Source organism: Saccopteryx bilineata, chromosome 4 (assembly GCF_036850765.1).
Source record: "Saccopteryx bilineata isolate mSacBil1 chromosome 4, mSacBil1_pri_phased_curated, whole genome shotgun sequence".
Classification (NCBI taxonomy): Eukaryota; Metazoa; Chordata; class Mammalia; order Chiroptera; family Emballonuridae; genus Saccopteryx; species Saccopteryx bilineata.
The window spans coordinates 244,791,119-244,813,058 of record NC_089493.1 but is presented as its reverse complement, the minus strand read 5'-3'; the positions used below and the strand labels follow the sequence as shown (position 1 = coordinate 244,813,058).

Genomic DNA, 21,940 nt, shown 5'->3' with positions numbered 1-21,940 from the left:
GAAAAGCCCACAGCTCCGCGAAGCCTCTCCACCGACTCCCGGCTGCCGCGACACTGCGTGGCCCGACCCCCTCCTGGCACTCAGTTCCCGGCGCGCCGCACGCAGGCGCGTTCTTCGCGGGGCCCGTGGCCCCGCCCCTCCCCGCTGCCCCGCCCCGGCCGGCCGCCCCGCCCCACCCCGCCCCTAGGCGGTTGCTCGTGGCGGCCGCCGCCCTCCCTCGGCCCAATGGCGCGGCTGCCGCGTCAGTGATGTGAAGCGGTGCCGAGGATCTTCGGGCCCCAGGTCCGCAGCCCATTACACCACCCTCCGCGGCAGTGGCTGCAACTGCGGCAGCCCGCGCAGACTTGGAGGGCGGGAGGCAGCTCGGCGTGGCGGGGCGGGGCGAGCGGCGCGGCGGGACTCATTCCTGTGGGGCGCGGAGCATGGAGGGACTGTGCGGCCGCGGGCGGAGCGGGGCGACCCGGGAGGCGGCGGCGAGGACAACGGTTTCCATTTGAAGGGGGCGGCCGGAGCCCGAGCGACCGGCGGCGGCTGGAAGGACTAGCCCACGGGCAGGTAGTGGCGGAGGCGGCGGCGTGCCCGGGCCGCGGCCTGAGGCGCCCGCGGGGAGGCCTGGGCGGGAAGGGGAAGGAGGGCGCCCCGGGCCGCTGGAGGTGGCAGCTGGAGGGCCACAGGCTCGTCTGCTCGCCGGGACGGGGTGGTGGTCGATGAGGACCTTGGGGAGGGGCTGCCCGTTTCTTAAGAAGGTGGAGGTGAAGGTTCTGTAGGGGCGGCTGAGGTCTGGGCACCTTCGGATCCCTTGGGGGCCGGGGGATCAAAATGGGGCGGGCGAAGTTAGCTAAAAGGCAGCCGGATTTCCTGAGAGCCTCGAATAGTTTGCAAGACAAGAACCGTTCCGATGACCATTTGGCGTTAGCTGGCCCGGTTTGTTGTGTCTGACTTTTTTGTTCTCCCACGAAACCCATTCTGGCCACGGTGAGGCCTTCCAGCCTCGCGCCCTTGGTCCGCTCCCTTCTGCCGCCGGGAGCGAGAGCAGCAGTTCCGACCCCGCGGCTGCTCTCTTTCGGTTGCACCCTCCCCGGCCGTGTGCACAACGAAACTAGAGCTAAGCTTGGGAGGCTGGGCGAGAAAACTGGTTGCCTGTACTGCTTATATTTACAGTATGTAGAAGAGAGACCACCTCTCACCGAAACATTTGGGTCTGTGTGTATTTCTTTGTATTCTCCTTTTTTCACCTTTTTTTTTGGGGGGGGTGAGGGCGGAGGTTCCCTTCCTACAGGAGTAGAAATTGAGAAAACCAAAATAATGTTTTTGTCTTTACCCGTGGGAAATTCACAATCACTACTATTTTTTTCCCCCTTTCTCTAGTTTGGTGCCCTGGTTGTCAGATGTTGGAAGGCAACAGGACCAAACAATCTACGTGGTTTTATCTCCGTCCTGGAGTGTAGTGATTAACAGTGAACTTTGGTTCTTGTAACTCTCGCCTGGGTGGATAAGAGAGTTTAGCCGAAGTTTTGCTTTAAAGGATAAATAAAGCAGAGCCTCTCAACTGGACATAAATGGATCTAAAGACAGCAGTATTTAACGCAGCTCGAGATGGCAAACTCCGGCTTCTCACCAAGTTGTTGGCAAGCAAATCCAAAGAGGAGATTTCCTCCTTGATCTCTGAAAAAACAAATGGGGCCACGCCACTCTTGATGGCAGCCAGGTATGGGCACCTTGACATGGTGGAATTCCTTCTAGAGCAGTGCAGTGCCTCCATAGAAATCGGGGGCTCGGTCAATTTTGATGGTGAAACCATTGAGGGGGCTCCCCCTTTGTGGGCCGCTTCTGCAGCAGGACATCTGAAGGTGGTTCAGTCTTTGTTAAATCATGGAGCGTCTGTCAACAACACGACTTTAACCAATTCGACTCCTCTTAGAGCTGCCTGTTTTGATGGGCATTTGGAAATCGTCAAGTACCTTGTAGAACACAAAGCCGATTTGGAAGTGTCAAACCGACATGGGCATACCTGCTTGATGATTTCATGTTACAAAGGACACAAAGAAATTGCTCAGTATTTACTTGAAAAGGGGGCAGACGTTAATAGAAAAAGTGTTAAAGGTGAGTTCCGCTTCTTCATTTTAATTTTTTAATTGTTTACCATTTGTTTGCTGGAAGTTTGATACATAATTATAAGCAGTGGTGTTGAGTAAGCCAACACTGACAGAATTGTTTTGATTAGGCATCCCTTCCAGCATAACCTTGTTGATTGTTTCTCTAGTGTTTGATAACATTGAACAAGTGTGATGAAAAGATCTCCATCAGTGTCAAGCAGCATTTTCTGTCTCTTATTTGGAGTAACTTTTAATTGCTGGGAAATGGGATCTTCAGAGTTACAGAGTGCATGTTAGTGCAGTTGGATCTGAGCCCTTAGCTTGTATTTAATTTTCTTGAGAATATACTTCAATGTAATATATTTTTCTTACCTTTCATTATTTTAGAACACCCTTGGAGTGGAAAGTACTATATTTATAATGAGTCATTTTCTTGTTTTTCTTAGGTAGGCATCTCTTTTGTTACTGTCAGGGAAGGCTAGGCCAGACTAACCTGGAAAGATTAATATTGATGGAAAAGGAGAAAAATCTGTTCCCTTATTCCCTACCTATTGTGTGACCAATAGAAAATTTTTTATATGGAACATGTTTTAAATATAGCAAGAAAGAAAACAGATTTTTAAAAACTACTAACAATACTGAGAGCAAAACACGGATTAGGTTAAACAAATGTGGATTTGTTGGCTAGCAACAGTGTAAACAACCTTTGTCCAGAAGAGCTCACTCAGGTTTACAATTGTGTGTAATTTCCAGCGATTGTAATAACCTTAAAACAGCATATGATAGTTTATAATTTCTAAAAATTCTTTAAAAATAACTGTTTTGATACTGTGATTTTGATACTTGAAAACCTATTTTTATTTATACAGCAGCAAAATATTTCACTGCCTAATTTGAAAATATTAAAAGTAGCAAACATACATGATAAGAAAATATTCAGATGGTGCAGATTAATCTATACAGTGTTTATAAAGAAAAGTAAGCCTTATCACCCCTGATTTTTAGACCTCCAACCCATAGGCAACCACTGTTTATAGTTTTCTAGTGTGTGTCCTAGAGATAATCTATGCAAATACAAGCATACTTCTCTGTATCAATCTCATTAGTTGATACATACTGTTTTTTTTTTATCTTACTTTATCTTGGATGTCATTCAACTCCCAACACACAGAGCTACCTCAGCCTGTTTCAGGGCTACACAGTACTTCATTGTACATAATTTATCTGGTCTCTATTGATGGACAGTTTGGTCACAATCAATACAAACAATGCTGCTGTGAGTATTCTTGAACAAAAGTGTGTCTTTGCACACTTGTGTGAGAATAGCTATATTAGAAATACTGTAGGCGGAATTGCATTTATCGTTGTTATAGTGTCTGGTTGTCTTTCAGAGATGCCAAACCACATAGTTATGGGGCATGTAGTTACTGGATATGTTTATTAAAGTTAGTATTTTTTTAAAAACAGTTTGTTATAGAAATGACACAGGCGCATTGTGATTTTTCTGAAATATTTTCCCAGAGGAAATATAAAAATATCACAAAATCCAAACACTTAGAGATAGTTCTTCCAAAGATGTTTCTGAATTTTGCATATAGATATATATGTGTGCAATTTTATGTGCTCTCCTGTAACCTGTTTTTAGCTTAATAAATGTTGTCTTTAATGGCATTAATTATGGCTCTTTAATTTCAATAGCTGCATACTCTTCTAATGGAGTTTTATGTTGCTTCTGGCTTTTCATGATAAAAATGTTTCTGTAAGCATTTTTTCTTATAAATGTTTTTCAACTGTTCCTGATTATCTTCGAGATAGGTTGTTGGGTCCAAGAACAGCATTACATTTTTTTTTCTTTTAAATAATCATTGTTTTAAACAACACTTGTTTTAAGAGAAGAAATTACTGCTTAAGTGAACATGTTAATACTAGAAATACTTTGAAATCCTAACTAAAACGGAAAGAGTTAAATAGCATGGCAGCTTGTTTAGGCTTGTTGGATTTTTTATTTCTTTGTTTTGGTCTTATTTATCAGCTTAATGATGGACAGATTGTTGATAAATTCATATATTTAAGTCAAATTAAGGTATATTTTAAACTCTTTTTGTCATTGGAGAGATTAGTACTAGTACTATTTCCCTTGTATTTCTCAAAGCTGCTTTATATACATACTCCTGGAAATAAAGTATTTGAACTATACTGTAAATAGCTCATTATTTTGTGAGCATTTTCCCTAATAAACTGAACAGTAATTAACTTGATTACCTTTGCTACTTTAGAAGAATATTTCTTTTTAGTTATTATCATATAGCTGTGTTTGTGAGGATGTGTATACTCCCTCTTTTGGTCATTGGTTTACTTATTCTAGAGTCATTCCTCAATGTCAATATGAAATATTTATCTTTTAAAAATATACATAGCCTCAATTTTATGTACATATGTATATATATACACATATATGTGTATTTTATAGATATCTATAATATGTATCACTTTGTGTGAGATATTCTTACCTTTTCATTGTTGATGCATTTTAATTTCAACAATGACTTTTAATGATTGTAGGGGCAGATTACAGTACATTATACCCTCTCTCACTCTGATCCTGAATCTTCCCTTCTTTGATAATCACTCTCATTGATTCTTCAGATTTTTTTATGGGTTAGGGTAATAAAGCAGCAGGAACCAATTGAAACCAAGGCAGGAACACTGGAGAAGGATCTGATAGAGCAGCAAGAAGAATTTTTTCCCACATTTTATCCCCATCCAAAAAATGGAAAAGACTGAGAAGACTAGGGATAAAATGGAATGTCAGCTGTTGGAAACGATTCTGAAGAAAGAAAATGCCAATAGATTATGCTTGTTCTGCTTTATATAAAATGTATGTGACTTCTATATTCCATTACTTTTTAGCAGGCAGTTGGCGTTTGAATATATTATTTAATCTCTATACATTTCTTTTTAACAGGCTGTTGGCAATGCTCTCTCAATTAGTGAATGACTTCCACCTTAGGTTAAAACATGTTCAGAATGCTGTTAGACTTAGGATATACAAAGATGAGTAAGGCATGATATCCAGTCCTTGATTCTCTGCCCTTGAGGTGCTCATCGTGTGATCGTAGAGACAGGGTCATAAGCAGATACTTAAACCACAATATGGTATGTGCGACAGTAGTGCTTTCTTCTATTAGATAGTTGGAAATACTTTATCCCTGAACAAATTATTACCTGAGGGGACAGTGCATTTCTCTTTTTCCCATTCAAAAAGGGGAGAAAAACTTTGAGATATTTAGAGAAATACTTCTCCAGTTTAACACTTGATTTTTCAGACAGGAGAATTGGTTGCTATTTAAAACTATAGACCCTAGATCAGAAGAGATTACACAAGCCAATCTTAGAGATATCACATATTGATCTCAGCACTTTATAGCACTTTATAGTCATCTTTGACTGTCTTTTGTTCTTTATTATTTTTTAAAACTTAGAATAGGACTTTGAAGATCTTTGGTCAAGTTACTTAAGCCCTTCAATTCTGCTTTTTTACCAAAATTTAGCTGGTAATTTAGCAGATGGAAGTGATTGAGCACTGTAGACTAATGGGACAGCTATGAGGTTGGATTGGGTAGGCTGGACTTAGAGGACATACTGTCCTCTTGCATGGGTCAGTCATTTTAGATAACCCAGGATAATTACATAAATTGGCAATAAGATAATTCCTGTGCATTTTCTGTAGGCACAGCATTGTGTTGGTCATTGTGGAGGCTCTGAGAAGATACAGGACATCATGTTCATTGCTAAAGGGATGGTGTAAATCTGTTGTATTTATAAAAGTATACTGAATAGAAAGGCTTCATGAAAACGTTGAACTGGGCCTTGAAAGGACTGTTGGGGTTAAATTAAGATATGCAAAAGGGATTTGATATAGTTTTGTTTCTTTTTTTAAAAAGATTTTATTGATTTTACAGAGAGAGGAGGGGAGGGAACAAGAAGTATCAATTCATAGTTGCTTTACTTCAGTTGTTCATTGATTGCTTGTCCTATGTGCCTTGACTCGGCAAGGCCAGGGTTTTGAATTGGCAACCTCAGTGTTCCAGGTTGATGCTCTATCCACTGCGTCACCACAGACCAGGAATGATATAGTTTTTAACACTTAGGAAAGGCATGAGGAAAGACACACTGAGAAATGTACTTGGAAGGTCCAGGAATTGGAAAGTAGTTGTAATATTTGGACCAAAGCTCAGGGCTAAATTATAAAGGACACTGACTTCTAGGTAAACGGGTTTGATTTCATTCTTCATGCAGTGGTAAGCTAGTGAAAGTTTTCAGCAGAGGAATAAGTAGGTTTTGGGGGTTTTTTTGTTTGTTTTTTTATGCTGAAGTGGGAAGCAGGGAGGCAGAGAGACAGACTCCCATATGCGCCTGACCGGGATCCATCCAGCATGCCCACTGAGGGTGATGCTCTGTCTATTTGGTTTAGCGCCGAGGTGAGGCCATGGAGTCATCCTCAGTGCCCGGGCCAACTTTGCTCCAATGGAGCCTTGGCTGCAGGAGCAGAAGAGAGAGACAGAGAGGAAGGAGAGGGGGAAGGGTAGAGAAGCAGATGGGATGGGTGCTTCTCCTGTGTGCCCATGCTGGGAATCGAACCTGGGACTTGCACACGCCAGGCTGATGCTCTACCACTGAGCCAACCGGCCGGGGCTAAGTAGGGTTTTTTTTAGAGAAACTTGTCTACCTACATTCCAATGGGCTCTTTGAGGCTAGAGACCTGGTACAGGGGGTCCTCCGGTTACAATACGGTTCTGTTCCTACAACAGTGAGGTAACCCGAATTTAAGTCGAAACACATCATAGCCTAAGACACTTACCTATCCTACAGTTGTAAAAATCATAATCTAGATCATAAAAATACAACTAAGCTACACTGTGCTCAACCAAACTAGTTCGCCCATGTAATCCTTAAGTACGATGCTAATGGCCTAAGCCAAAACACTCATCCCTCAAGTTTTTAAAGTTTTATGGGCGTATGCGTCTTAAACTCGAAATGTCATATATTAAGACCGTCGTAATCTGAGGACCCCCTTTGTATCTATACATTAGAAGGAGTATCTGCCTCTTGGTGGGTATTTGGGAAATGGGCTTATTGAATGAATGTCTTGGATTTAAGAGGGGTTAAGATTATAAGCTCCTTGATAGCAAGGAGCTATCAACCAATCCTTTCAATACATAAATAAATACTAATGTGAAAAATCGACAATACTTGTGAAAAATGAGTGGTGCAGGTAGAACTCTGTAGGGGTTTAGAAAAGGGAGAAATCCATATAGATCATGTTAAGTATAGCTAGTATGTAAGGTTTTGAGAGAGCTTGTTCAACCAGTTTATTTGCCTTTTTATTATGGGAATTTTCTAACATAGACTACATCGAACCATTATGTGTTTATCACCTTGCTTCAACAATTATCTCTTTGTGAAAGTTTAAAAAAATCTCCCCTTCTTTTGTTGTGGAGTGATTTAAAGCAGATCCCAGGCATTACATTATTTCTCTTATAGTACAGGCATTTTAGGGTATAAATGTATTTTAGTCAAGCAAATGTAAAAAAGAAAGAAAGAAAGAAATTACATACATATTACTGTTAAGACAGGAATTTTAAAGAAGAAAATCTACCCTATAAATTAAGAACTGTTAGTATTAAAATAATGGACAAAGATAATGTTGTTGTCATATAGATTATTTATTTTCATGTACCACAGGACTATCTGAGTGTTGGAAGATGAGGTTTTCTTTTCCTTCTTGACTTCTCACTGTTGGTTACCTCAACACATCTACTTGCAGAGAGTAAAGGGAGGGACTTAAAATTTAATCTATTGGGTATCATATTTGTATTTATTTTGATTTAATAATGTTTAAATAACTGACTAGTTGAATTCATTAACATTTTGATTCCAGATTGTCAGGTTGCTCCTGCAAGCTGTTCCATGTTCATTTATACCTCTTATATCTCCTCTCATACTTTTCTGTATCCTCAGGGGACTTGGTATCCTAGTTGGAGAAGCTAAGCTGTAGGTCAGGGGTCCCCAAACTACGGCCCGCAGGCTGCATGCGGCCACCTGAGGCCATTTATCTGGCCCCCACCGCACTTCTGGAAGGGGCACCTCTTTCATTCGTGGTCAGTGAGAGGAGCATAGTTCCCATTGAAATACTGGTCAGTTTGTTGATTTAAATTTACTTGTTCTTTATTTTAAATATTGTATTTGTTCCCGTTTTATTTTTTTACTTTAAAATAAGATATGTGCAGTGTGCATAAGGATTTGTTCATAGTTTTTTTTATAGTCTGGCCCTCCAACAGTCTGAGGGACAGTGAACTGGCCCCCTGTGTAAAAAGTTTGGGGACCCCTGCTGTAGGTGATGTATAAATTGAGTTCAGTTGGGAAGTAAAGTACTCCTCTAGCCCTGGAGATTGTATTTTGAAATTCTTACAGAATTGAAGTTGAAGTTGCTGTTTCTTTTTTGTTGCTGTTTTGTTTTGTTTTTTTTTACAGACAGAGAGGATAGATAGATAGGGACAGACAGGAACAGAGAGAGATGAGAAGCATCCATCATTAGTTTTTCCTTGCGACACCTTAGTTGTTCATTGATTGCTTTCTCATATGTGCCTTGACAGTGGGGCTACAGCAGACTGAGTAACCCCGTGCTCAAGCCAGCGAGCTGGGGTCCAAGCTGGTGAGCTTTGCTCAAACCAGATGAGCCCGCGCTCAAGCTGGCGACCTCAGGGTCTCTAACCTGGGTCCTCCACATCCCATTCCGAAGCTCTGTCCACTGCACCACCTCCTGGTCAGGTTGAAGTTGCTGTTTCAAGAGCAGTAGGCAGCACCACAAATTTAAGGCAGCGATTTAGTTTTACTTAATGACCTGTGAGTACATGTGGTTTTCTCACTGAGTTCATCTGTATCAGTTTTACTTAGATTGATTAATTAAATTTGTTTGTTTAAAACACTATTGAGGAAATCCTTGGCATTCTAGGGAGTTATGCTAATGAGACATCAGAAACTATGTGATGGGAGATCGAAGTGGAAGTGATGGGGAGAGATCTAAGTAAAGAAGTCACAAAGATACAAATCTGACTAAAATATCTCTTTTTTTCTTCATCCTTTGAGAAGAGCTACAGTTGAATAGAGTAAACTAAAGAGGAAATTTTAGTGAAGTCTGAATTGTAAGGTTGAAGTTTTCATCAACTTTACATTGTGTAATTTTCATCAAATTATGCTATTGTTGTTTTAATTCCAATTCCTTAACTCTGGTGCTCTTAGCCTTGAAAATTCTACTTGAATGTCACCCATTTCAAAGGCAATTTTTTTATCAGTCTTGAGTCATAGAATGTATATATCTTACTTCTATGGATGTAGAGTTTTTTTTTTAGCATTTAACTTTGTCATGAGCTTCGTGACCTGAATTATTAAATTTTGTATGCTCCTGGCTCAGTGCCCTTATACATAAAATTAATGAAGAGAGGGCACATGGTAATCTTAGCACAATTAGTCTTTGATTCTATTTTTGATTCCTTTTCCCACCCAAACTGCAGTCCTTGAGTATCTTAGAATATACATGGGGAAAGGAAACATTCTGAGCATTCTAGTGTTCCTTTGATATCCTAACCTGTTTCTCTCTACACCTCCGCCTCCTTTTACATATACCAGTTAATTATTCCAGGAGTAAAATACTTGGCATCAGCATTGTTATGCAGTTGAGCTGCTTGCCCTTTCTGTATCTTTACAAATGGACCTCTTATGGACTCAGCTTAGTCCTAGTTACAAAGTTGAAAAAGAATGATGCCAAGCATAGTAGGCTAAAGAGGTCCTGTTGTCACAAATTTGGGCATTTCTAAGCAAATCCGTTACAGTAAAAGACCCTTTGGTTGCTGCTTCTATCAGTCAAAACTTACACTTTTACCAAAAACAGAAGAACTTTGATTTTAAAACAGCTTTCAGAAACCATTCACTGATTTAAAGTGTACAGTCAGTAGTTTTTATTATGTTCACAGAATTGTGCCACCAAACACCACAATCAACTTTTCATCACCACCTACAGCCCCACAAAAAAACTCCATATCCACTAATAATTATTCTCGTTGCCCCTCCTCCCTCAACCCCATGTGGACTCGTTTTAGACAACCTGTATCTTTCTGTGTCTATCAATTTGTTTGTCCCGGACATTTCATATACAGTAAATGGAATCACAATATGGATCTTTTGTGACTTGCTTCTTTCACTTAGCGTAATATTTTCAAGGCTCATTCATTTTGAAGCACATCAGTACTTTATTTTTTATATTGTTGAGTAATAGCCATACCACATTTATTCATTCATCAGGTGATGGACATTTGGGTTGTTTCTACTTTTATTTTGGCTATTAGGAATAATGCTGCTATGAATATTTGTGTAGAAGTTCTGAGGATGTATGTTTTCATTAGCATTAGGTCGGGGTGGAATTTCTGGGTCACATGGTAACTCTGTTTAACCTTCTGAAGAACTGCCAAACTGTTTTCCAGAGCAGCTACACCATTTTACATTCCTATTAGCAATGTAGGAGGGCTCTACTTTTTCCATACCCTTACCAACATTCTGTTATTACCTTTCTTTTTACGATAGCCATCTCAGTGAGTGTGAAGATGAATCTAATTGGGTTTTTTATTTTTATTTCTTCAGTAGCTAATGATGCTGAGAACCCTTTCATGTGCTTATTGACCATTTGTATATCTTTGAGGAAGTACATACCTTGCACTTTTAAAAATTGGGCTATTTATTTTTTTATTAAGTTGTAAGTAATTTATATATTCTGAATACAAGTCTTTTAATCAGATGTATGACTTGCAAATATTTTCTCACATTTTATGGATTGTTTTTCACTCTTGACGGTGGTGTTTACAGCAATTTGGATTATATTTCACAGACTAATTTTTAAAAATCCAACTGTGGATCGCAGGCTTAGAATTGACTTAAACAAGAAAGTTGTTAAGAATAGACTTCAGGATTCACTGATACCATTGACTACATAAGAACTTTTCTGTGGATCAGATGTGTAGTTTAAAATATACCCTCTTCCTGCTATGGCATATAAACATTTAAATTTAGAGTAAAGAGGAATAGTGAAATTTTGTTTCTGTATGGTGTAAAACATATCCGTATCACTTGATATAGCTATTAGACATGTTAGCTATATGGCAAATACCTATATATTAAATCCTCACCTAATGTCATTAATAGCGACTTTAAACAAAAAGACATGAAATGAAACCAGTTTTACTATAGGCTAATTGTTATAAACAAGAATTAAGTTCCTATAGCATTTCATCAATGTAATAATTAAAGGAATCTGCATGAAATGATGTTATTCAAGGAACTGCGGTATAGTAAACAAAAAAATAAGATTTCTCCTTTATTTCCTTGCTGCTCAAAATTATAAAGGTCAGCAACATATCTTCATTTTACTGTGATCTTCTGGTGATTTTGTATACTAAAGTTTGAGAAGCACAACTTTATTTGACTTACACTAAAAAAAAAATCTCAAACAAAGTTTGAACTATGTGAAGACTTTATAGTCAGTGGAATCTGTTGAATTGATATTGCTAGAAAAAGTAATTTAAATTATAAAAAACATTTTGTATTTGTTAACTATTTTAATACACTTATGAGAACATTTTTGTTTCATTAAAAAGATAATTCTGTTTACTGTTTGGGAATGGTTTAGAAACTGACTTAATTCTGGTCCTGCTGAGTTTTAAGTAATCTTAACCAAATTGAGAAATTTATAAATGCTCTGTTGAAGTTCTTAATGATTTAAGTGGTTGATTGGTAACATTCACTTATAAAGAATAATTTATTGTATATTCAAACCTGAACCATCTGATTTGGAGCCAGGAAACTCTTGCAGCTCAAAATAGTTTTTACTCAAAACACTAATATGTTTCAAATTGCTTATTTTAAAAAAATCTTGACCCCATTGTTGTGCACCTGAACTATCACAGTTGAGCATGAATTCCTATCTTTTATGTGTCTGGTATTAAAAGATTACAGAGCTCTTTGAAATTACAGCAACTAAAATTGGTACCTCAGGTCTTCTTAATGAATACTACCATGCTTTAAACACATGAGCACTTTCCATAATTTCCTTCCCTTAATAGCCATCCCAGAAGCATTCCAATGAATATGGCTACTTTTTATTCCTCTAAATTTTCTTAGCTTGCTAGCTTGCTTTCTCTTTTCTTTTCCCTCCCTCCCTCCCTCCCTCCCTCCCTCCCTCCCTCCCTCCCTCCCTCCCTTCCTTCCTTCCTTCCTTCCTTCCTTCCTTCCTTCCTTCCTTCCTTCCTCTCTTTCTTTTTTCCCTCCCTCCCTCCCTCTCTCTCTCTCTCTCTCTCTCTTTTCTTTCACAGGCAGAGAGAGAGACAGACAGGAAGGGAGAGAGATGAGAAGCATCAATTCTTTGTTGCAGCACCTTAGTTGTTCATTGATTACTTTCTCATATGAGCATTGACCAGGGGGGGCTACAGCAGAACAAGTGACCCCTTGCTCAAGCCAGTGACCTTTGGCTCAAACTGCTGAACCTTGCTCAAACCATATGAGCCCGCACACAAGCCGACGACCTCTTGGTTTCAAACCTGGGTCCTCTGCATCCCAGCTTGACACTTAATCCACTGCACCACCGCCTGGTCAGGCTCCTCACACTATAGTAAGTTATATAGTTGAAAATTAATTTATTTGTGTCATACCATTTTAACTTCTGTAACAACACTTGAAATAACAGGGTACTATTATCTTGAGTTGTTAGAATTGTACATTTAAAAGATAGTTCTTTTGAGAAATGATAAATATTTTCCATTATGAATTCAGTTTCAGAAATTTAATTTTTCTTCAGATTAACTTTTTCTTAATCAAGTATTGATAATTACATAATTTAGTACTTTTCATTTTTTTTTAGCTAAAGATAAATTAATTTTAATTTTGTTGCTCAGCATCCTTAATTTTATCTAAAATACCTGATAGTAGTTATTTTTTAACTTTGTGTTCTATTTTCATTGTCTTTTTCACTCTGAGGATACAAAAATAAGACATTAAGAGGTGGAGATAACAAAATTTTTGAAAGTGCAATTGTATTATGGAAACATTTTTAAGGAGCATGTAAACCAGAAAAAGTACCTGAATTGAATTTTCAAAAGTGCTTGGTAGATAAATATATATTTTTTTTTAGTGAGAGAGAGAGATGGGGGGGGGGGGACAGACAGGAAGGGAGAGAGGTAAGAAGCATCAACTTGTTATTGCAGCACTTTATTTGTTCATTGATTGCTTTCTCATATGTGCCTTGATGGGGGGGGGGGGGGCAACTCTCCTTGAGCCAGCAACCTTGGGCTTCAAGCCAGCAACCCCATGCTCAAGCTGGTGACCTTGGGATTTCAAACCTGAGTCCTCAGCATCCCAGGTCGATGTTCTATCCACTGTCCCACTGCCTGGTCAAGAAACTTGGTATATATTATTATGCACCAAAAGCTTAAATCAGTGAAGTTGCCTAGCAAAAATAAAATATTATTTTATTGGTCTTTGACATGTAATTTAGCATAGGCTAGTCACAACATAGTAAATCAGTTTTTAAGTTCATCTTGTCATATTTTTCACAAGAAGTTGCATTTGATGCAGCATATCTAACACTCTTGAATGTAACAACTGATAGAGCAAAAAATATAGCCTATCTTGTTGTATTGCATTTCATTTTATTACACTTTGTAGATACTGTGTTTTCTACAAATTGAAGGTTTGTGGCAAACCTGCATCAACCAAGTCTATTGGCACTATTTTTCCAACAGCATTTGCTCACTTTTGTGTTTCTGTGTCACATTTTGATAATTCTCTCAATATTTCAAACTTTTTCATTATTATGCTGATCTATGATCAGTGAGTTTTGATGTTACTATTATAATTGTTTTGGAGTGTCACAAACCATGCCTGTGTGATAATGAGTTTAATAAATGTGTGTGTTCTGACTACACCAACTGGCTGTTCCACCATTTCTTTCCTTCTTTTCGAGCCTCCCTGTTCCCTGAGATAAAGCATTACTGAAATTAGGGCAGGTATTAACCCTATAATGGCCTCTAAATGTTCAGTTGAAAGGATAGCCACGTGTCTCTCAATTTAAATCAAAAGCTAGAAATTATCAAGCTTACTGAGGAAGGTATGTCAAAAGCTGAGATAGGCCAAAAGCTAGACTGTGCCAAACAGTTAGCCAAGTTGTGAATGCAAAAGAAAAGTTCCTGAAGGAAATTAAAAAGTTTTACTCCAGTGAACAGGAATAATAATAAAGCAAGCAGCCATAATTGCCAATATGGAGAAGACTTTAGTGGTCTGGATAGATCAAACCAGCCACAATGTTCCTTTAGCCAAAGCTTAATCCAGAGCAAGGCCTTAACTCTCTTTAACTGAAGAGAGAGAGGGGTGAGGAAGCTGCAGAAGAAAAGTTTGAAGCTAACATCAGTTGGTTCATAAGGAAAGAAACTGTCTCCATAACATGAAATACAAGGTGAAGCAGCAAGTGCTGATGTAAAAGCTGCAAGTTATTCTAATTAGAGGACCTAGTTAAGATGATAAAAGTCGCCACACTAAACATCAGATTTTCACTGTAGACGAAACAGCCTTATATTGGAAGAAGATGCTATCTAGGACTTGCATAGCTAGAGAGAAGTCATCACCTGTTGTCTTATTTTAAGAAATTGCCCGGGTCATCCCAGCCTTCAGCCATCACCCTGATTAGTCAGCAGCCATCAGCATTGAGACAAGACCCTCTGCCAGCAAAAAGATTACAACTTGCTGAAGGCTCAGGTGATGATTAGCATTATTTAGCAAGAATGTATTTTTTTAATTTTTTTTTTATTATTATTTATTTATTTATTTATTTCAGAGACAGAGAGAGAGTCAGAGAGAGGGATAGATAGGGACAGACAGACAGGAACGGAAAGAGCTGAGAAGCATCAATCATTAGTTTTTCGTTGCAACACCTTAGTTGTTCATTGATTGCTTTCTCATATGTGCCTTGATTGCGGGCCCCCAGCAGACTGAACAACCCCCTGCTCGCGACCTTAGGTCCAAGTTGGTGAGCCTTTTGCTCACACCAGGCAAGCCCGCGCTCAAGCTGGCAACCTCGGGGTCTCGAACCCGGGTCCTTCTGCATCCCAGTCCGACACTCTATCCACTGCGCCACCACCTGGTCAGGCAAGAATGTAGTTTTAAATTAAGGTTTGTACATTGTTTTTATAGACATAATGCTAACGCACACTTAATAGATTACAGTGTAGTAAAAACATTACTTTTATATGCACTGGGAACCAAAAAAAAATTGTGTGACTCACTTTATTGTGGTATTCAGTTTATTGCAGTGGTCTGGAACCAAACCTGCAATATCTATGAAGTGTAACTGTTTACAGTAAATATAACTGACGGTTGGTTATCATTTTTAAAAGTACTCATGTGTAGAAAGTCAGATTAACCCCAGAAACTGTTCAGAACATAGTCGTGTCATAAAAAAAATAAAGTTTATGAACAAACTTGGAAAAGTACTGTGTATAACTAGGTATAAAAATAATATAAATTAAAATTCAAAGACAGGTTCCAGTACTAGAAAGGATACTGTAAAAGTAGAACTTTTGAAATATTTTATAATTCCTTTGAATGTGAATTAAAGATGTATGTTAAGCTATCACACATTTGTGATTCTGTTTTAAGGTAGCATTAATTTTTTGGGTATTGACATAATTTATATATAATATCCTTTTTAGTATACAGTTCTGTAACTTCTGACAATTATATACTGTAATTTAATTATCACTACAGTAAAGATAGAACAAAAGGTTCCTTCATAACCCTTTGTAGTCAACCCCTCTTTCAACACACACACCCTCACAATCACTGGTCTGTTATACTTAAGGTTTTTTAAGGCACTAATTCTAATAGTGAAAATTCTGATACCATGCAGATGTCCATTAACAGGGAGGTGTTGATGTATATTATGGTAAGTCTCCTTACTTGAACTTTTACCATAAAGACATTAAAGAATGATTAAGAAGTTTATGCAGACAGTGTAGTAACATAACATGACAAAATGACCAAGATGTAGATAAAAAAACAGGCAACAGTTGTATATGTACTGATTACAACTTTATCAAAACATACTATGTAAAAGAGACTGGGCGACATGACACAAAAATTATAGTTACTTGAAAATTGGGTTTTGTTTTTTTTTTTTCTAAATGAGAGGAGGGGAGATAAATACACTCCTACATGCGCACTGACCAGGATCCACCTAGCACCCCCTGTTGGGGGCCCACACACCAACTTCTCCAACCAATCTAGTCACTGGCTGGCAGAGGGGAAGAGGGTGAAAAGGGGGAGAAGGAAAGGGAGAGAGCAAATGGTTGTTGCTTCTCATGTGTGCTGACCGGTGATGGAACCTGGGATGTCTGCACGCTGGCCGGCCTCTATCCACCATGCCAACCAGCCAGGTCTTTTCTCCCCCCCCCCCCCCCCCCCCCCCCCCCGGCTCTATTTTCTCAACTTTTAAGTAATGCTCTGGGCTATAATTGAGAATATTTTTGTAGGGCAGGGCATGAAAGTTGTGGTTGGATAAGCTTAAGTTGTTACAGTACTAACAAGATTCCCTCAATTAAGAAGATCCCCTTCAAAGATTTTACTTTTCTTATGTATCTTTAGAGGTTGTTTGAATCACTTTTGTGATATCAAGTATTAAAATTTTAGTAATTTACCTCAGCTTTAACAGTGTGCTAACTGCTGTCTGGGATATAAAGGAAATATAGGATCTATATACTTTAGGAATATTGACAGTTTAGGTAAGAAAAGCTATTTCTGAAGCAGTATTATTATACTGTTGTAAGCTTTACATGGTATTATAATAGTAGATGCAATATGAATACCTACAAGGATGAGTGATAAATTTATTTACCAGGCATTCTCAAGATAGCAAATTGATATTGTATCACTAAGAAGGCCTCTTTGAGCAGCTGAAATCCCTGATGAAACTTGGACAAGTAGTTAAAAAGGTAAAGAAGAAAGTGTGTTACAGGAAAATTAAGAACAGAGGCTTGGAGATGGAAGTGAGCAGACTGTGCCTAGTGCTGGGAGAGACACTTAGGCTGGAGTGTCGTGAAGCATAAGTGGAGTATCTGCTATATGGCAGGTACTGATAATAATAATGTATTTTGGATTATGGTAGATGTTGGCTAACTGTGGCCCAGGGGTCAAATGCTCACTCCCTGTTTTTTGGATTGCCTAAGAGCTAAGAAATGTTATTTATTTATTTATTTTAAGTGAGAGGAGGTGATATAGAGAGACAGAGTCCTGCATACACCCTGACCGGAATCCACCCAGCAACTCCATCTGGGCCCATCTGAGGCCAATGCTCAAATCAACTGAGCTTTCCTCAGTGCCTGAGGCTGACACTCAAACCAACCAATACAGTGGCTGTGAGAGGGGGAAAAGAGAGAGGAGGAATAGGAGGGGAAGAGAAGCAGATGGTTGCTTCTCATGTAGGCCCTGACCAGTATAGAACCTGGGATGTCTGCACGCTGGGCCGACACTCTATTCACTATGCCAGCTGGCCAGTGCAGAAATGGTTTTTCTATTTTTTAATTAAAAAAAAATAATATTTCATGATGTGAAAATGATAGGAAAATGACATTTTGGTGTACATAAAGTTTCGTTAGAAAACAGCCATGTCCATTAATTTAACATAGAGTAGTTCCCCTCTTTTTCAGTTTCACTTTCCACGGTTTCAGTTATCCAAGGTCAATCATGGTCTGACAATATTAAGTGGAAAATTGCAAAAGAAACAATTCATAAATTTTAAATCACACACTGTTCTGAGCAGTGGGACAAAATCTCTTGCTGTCTCACCCTGAATATGAGTCATTCCTTTGTCCAGTGTGTCCCTATTGGATACACTACTCACCTGTTAGTCACTTAGTAGACCTTGACAAGCATATTAACTGTTGCTATATCACAATGCTTGTGTTCAAGTGACCTCAATTTTACTTAAATGGCCCCAAAGTGCAAGGGTAGGTTAAACTTTATCATAGTTGTATATATATGTATAGGAACAAACAGTATATGTATATAGGGTTTGATACTATCCTTGGTTTTAGAAATTTAAGGTCTTTGAATGTATGCCCCGGGATAATAATGACTACTGTATTGCCTGTGGATCCTTTTTGCTGTATGACAGTTGACATTATGGCCTGCAAAGCCTAAAATACTACCTAGCCCTTTACAGAAAACGTTTGCCAACTCCTGGGCTTGGTTCACACTGCACCATTAGTACTAAAGGAGATTAAGAAAAGTGAGGCTGGAGAAGAAGGGTAGGGAAATATTTCTCAGTCTTTGCTATCTCTTTCCCATAGTGTATCTTATGTGTATTCCCACTAGCCATGATTAAGCTTTACTTCACATACCTTGACTTCTAAAACTATAGATTTCTTCCTCATTGCCCTCTCACCCCCACAAAGATGGTGCTTTGAGAATCAATGCTGTAGAATTTCAAAAGCCATCTTAAAGATTTTCAGCTTTTTCCTTAGAGGAAGCATGAACACTTTTGAGTTGGAAAGTAATGTCATTGGTGAAAGTTTTATTATGATGTTTGGCTTATGTTAGGTATAACTTATTCATTGGAGTCCAGTATGACTAGCATTTAAAAATGACCAGTACTCAGAAATGAGTAGTAATCTAAAATGACAATTGGAGAACATGGATTTATATTTTACTTCTGTCTCTGTTTTCTATTTGTAGAGTAAGTTTATCTTCTCTACTTTGCATAATTATTAATATAAGATTACAAAGGGGCAGTAGTTAAATAAAATGTAGGAAAATAAAAAATGCTGTGCTAGTATACTGATAACTTCTTCATTAATTTCTGCTTTTTATCATTTGCTTTTACTTCCTCTGGTTTTAATTTACTGTTTTTCCCTATAACTTTCTGAGATAGAAACTTAGGTAGTTTTTTAAAGAGCCTTTCTTTTCTAATGTACATTTAAGCACAGTTTTAGCCATATTCCACAAGACTTATTACTTAATGTTTTTGTTATTCAGTGAAAAGTATTTTCTATTTTCCATTGGGATTTCTTCTTTGACCTGTGGGTTAAATAGAAGCATATTTTAAAATTTCATATATATGGGGGTTTTTCTAGTTTTTTGGTTTTTATTCTAACTTCCACTGTTAAAATATACTTGGTGATTTCAGTCTCTTGATATTTGTGAGAGATTCACTTTATGGTTCAGAATATATTTTCAATATTTATATATACTCTCTGTATCTTTGGGACAAAATGGTATTTTAGAGGTATTGATTTCAGGATTCATTTATATATGTCAGTTAAATCAAGTTGTGTTCAGAACTTCTATATCCTTACTGGTTTTGGTCTTTTATACTGAGAAAGGTGTGTTCAAATGTACTATGATTGTGAGTTTGTCTGATTTTCCTTGTAGTTCTGATGATTTTTGCTCTTCTGTACTTCAAGCCTATGTTTTTAGATGAAAACAAATTTAGAAGTTTATCTGTATGTTGTTTTTATCATAAAATATTTTATCTCTAATCACGCATTTAAAAAAATGTATTGATTTTAGTGAGAGAGAAGTAGAGAGAGAGAAAGAGAGAGAGAGAGAGAGAGAGAGAGAGAGAAACGGTCTGTTCCTGAATGTGCCCTGACCAGGGATCAAACCCACAAACTTCACCTTTTGGGATGATGCTGTAACCAACCAAGCTATCCAGCCAGGGCTCTGATCATGCATTTTATTTTAAAATCTACTTAGATAATTTAATGTCAGCTTTCTTATGGTTAGTTTTTGCATAGGATATACACATATTTGGATTTTAATCTAGCTACTTTGTTTCTGCTGGTAATAAATAGCTTAGTTTTTCCTCTTGCTTTTCTTTCTCACTTTAAATGGTCCTTTATTTCACATTTATTCTTGATGTGGGTATAGAATTCTAAATTGGCAATTATTCTTCTTTATTGCTTTTAAGATACCATTCTATTGATTCTTGGCTTCTCTTTTTCCCAATGAAAACTTTTCTGTCTGTTACTCTGTTGCAGGTCTTTTCCACATGTTCTCTGATTTTAAGAATTTTCTCTTTGTCTTTAGCTTTCAGCAGTTTCACTGTAGTGTGCCTCAAAAGTAATTTTTGGAATTTATCTTTCTTGGTGTTTTTAAAACTTACTGAATTTATAGTTTAATCTTTGATCAGCTTCAGAAAATTCTGACCTTATCTCTTTAGGTAATGCTTTGAACCAATTTTCTTTCACTAGGAATTCTGGTTTTAAGTATATTAACCCTCTGAGCACATTCCCTTTTTCTCTTGCGGTCTCCTGCTTTGCCTTCCCTTCACCTCCATTCTGCTTTTATTTTTTTAGTTCACTAGTTCAGCTGTATGTGGTCTACTTTTAAAGCCATCCACTGAGTTTTTCCAGCTCTAGAATGTATATTTGGGTTTTTTTTTGTAGTTCCCAATTTTCTGTCTCATTTCAAAATTTCTTTTTAATTTCTCTGAATGTGCTTAAGCGTAGTTATTATTTTGAAGTCTGTGTCTGATAAAATATATGGATCTTCTATTGGGCTTTTTTATCAGCTGTTGTTTTTTTGTTGTTGTTATGGTTCCTTGTTTTCTGTTCATTATTTTTTATTGGATACTTAACATTATATATGAAGAATATAAAAAATAATTTGAACCTTAGTGTACTATCTCTTTATAAATAGTATTTGTATTTGCTTCTGGCTTTTGACTATATATATCAGAAATCTTGGATTACTTAGTATTGAGATTATTGAGATGATTTTAAATTGGATTTTAGTTCCTGTGATGGCTGGTATGTTTGCAGTTTACCTTAGCTTCTAGAGTGTATAACTTCACAGTTGTAAGTAGGGAAATTTCAAAGTTCCCTTAGTGGCCTCTGGGCTCCAGGGTTTTTGTTTGTTTCGCTAGCCCTATGAAGTTGTCCGAAGCTCTGCCCAGTTTTTCATGTACCTCTTCCAGAATTGATAGGGGCCACTGCAGAAGCTTCCCCAAATTGTGGACTTCTCTAATTTTCTTTCTTCTCCTGGCTATTGTCCACTGTTAGCTCTTCCATGGTGTCAAACATATTTTTAAAAATACATTTTCAGCTTTTCTAGTTCTTTGTTGGAGAGTGATTATATTAACTCTGCCATTATTAATGTGAAAGTCTTCCTTATTCTTTTTTTAAACCATCTTTTTTTTTTCAGTATGTGGTGTATGCAATATAGATATATATACTGTATTTTTCCAATACATAAATTCAGTTAATTGGGGAAAAAAATACCTGGCTTTTGCTGTATTTTTATTCCTGATTTTGTTACTGTGAATAGAGAAGAATGCAGGCTAAGCATTCTCTTTATACAGAGAGCAAAAGTAGGCTTATAGTTGTGAGTAAACAAAACAGTTTATTCTTATATTATTAATTATTGTTTTATTTTCCATACAAATAACTGTAAACCTACCTTTGACCTCCCCTGCATTTATATTTCTTTTATATTGTCTATTTCTTAGAGAAAAAATGAGAATGTTGGGGTCTTAATTCAAAGTTTTAAAAAATATAATTAAGGTAGTTAATTATAATTTTTAAATATAATTATATTTAAAATATATAATTAAACAATAATGTTTAATTGAAATTATTTTGAGCAAATGAACATCAATAGTCCAAAGTTCTGGTCTCTCTCAGTGCTTGGTTACCATACACATTCCTAAAACATTCTCAGACACCATTCCATTGTAGACCACGGAAGTCCTG

At 37.8% G+C, this 21,940-nt stretch overlaps 1 protein-coding gene across 1 annotated transcript in view; it reads left to right on the top strand.

Annotated features, from left to right (window-relative positions):
- Window positions 1–224: 224 nt before the first annotated feature.
- Window positions 225–21,940, top strand: part of FEM1C (fem-1 homolog C) — a 32,529-nt gene continuing 10,813 nt past the window's right edge. The window contains exons 1-2 of the mRNA XM_066274098.1: window positions 225–555; window positions 1,369–2,103. Of these exons, the coding sequence (XP_066130195.1) occupies window positions 1,560–2,103 (544 nt within the window). The 5' untranslated portion in view covers window positions 225–555; window positions 1,369–1,559. The remainder of the gene's footprint in view (window positions 556–1,368; window positions 2,104–21,940) is intronic.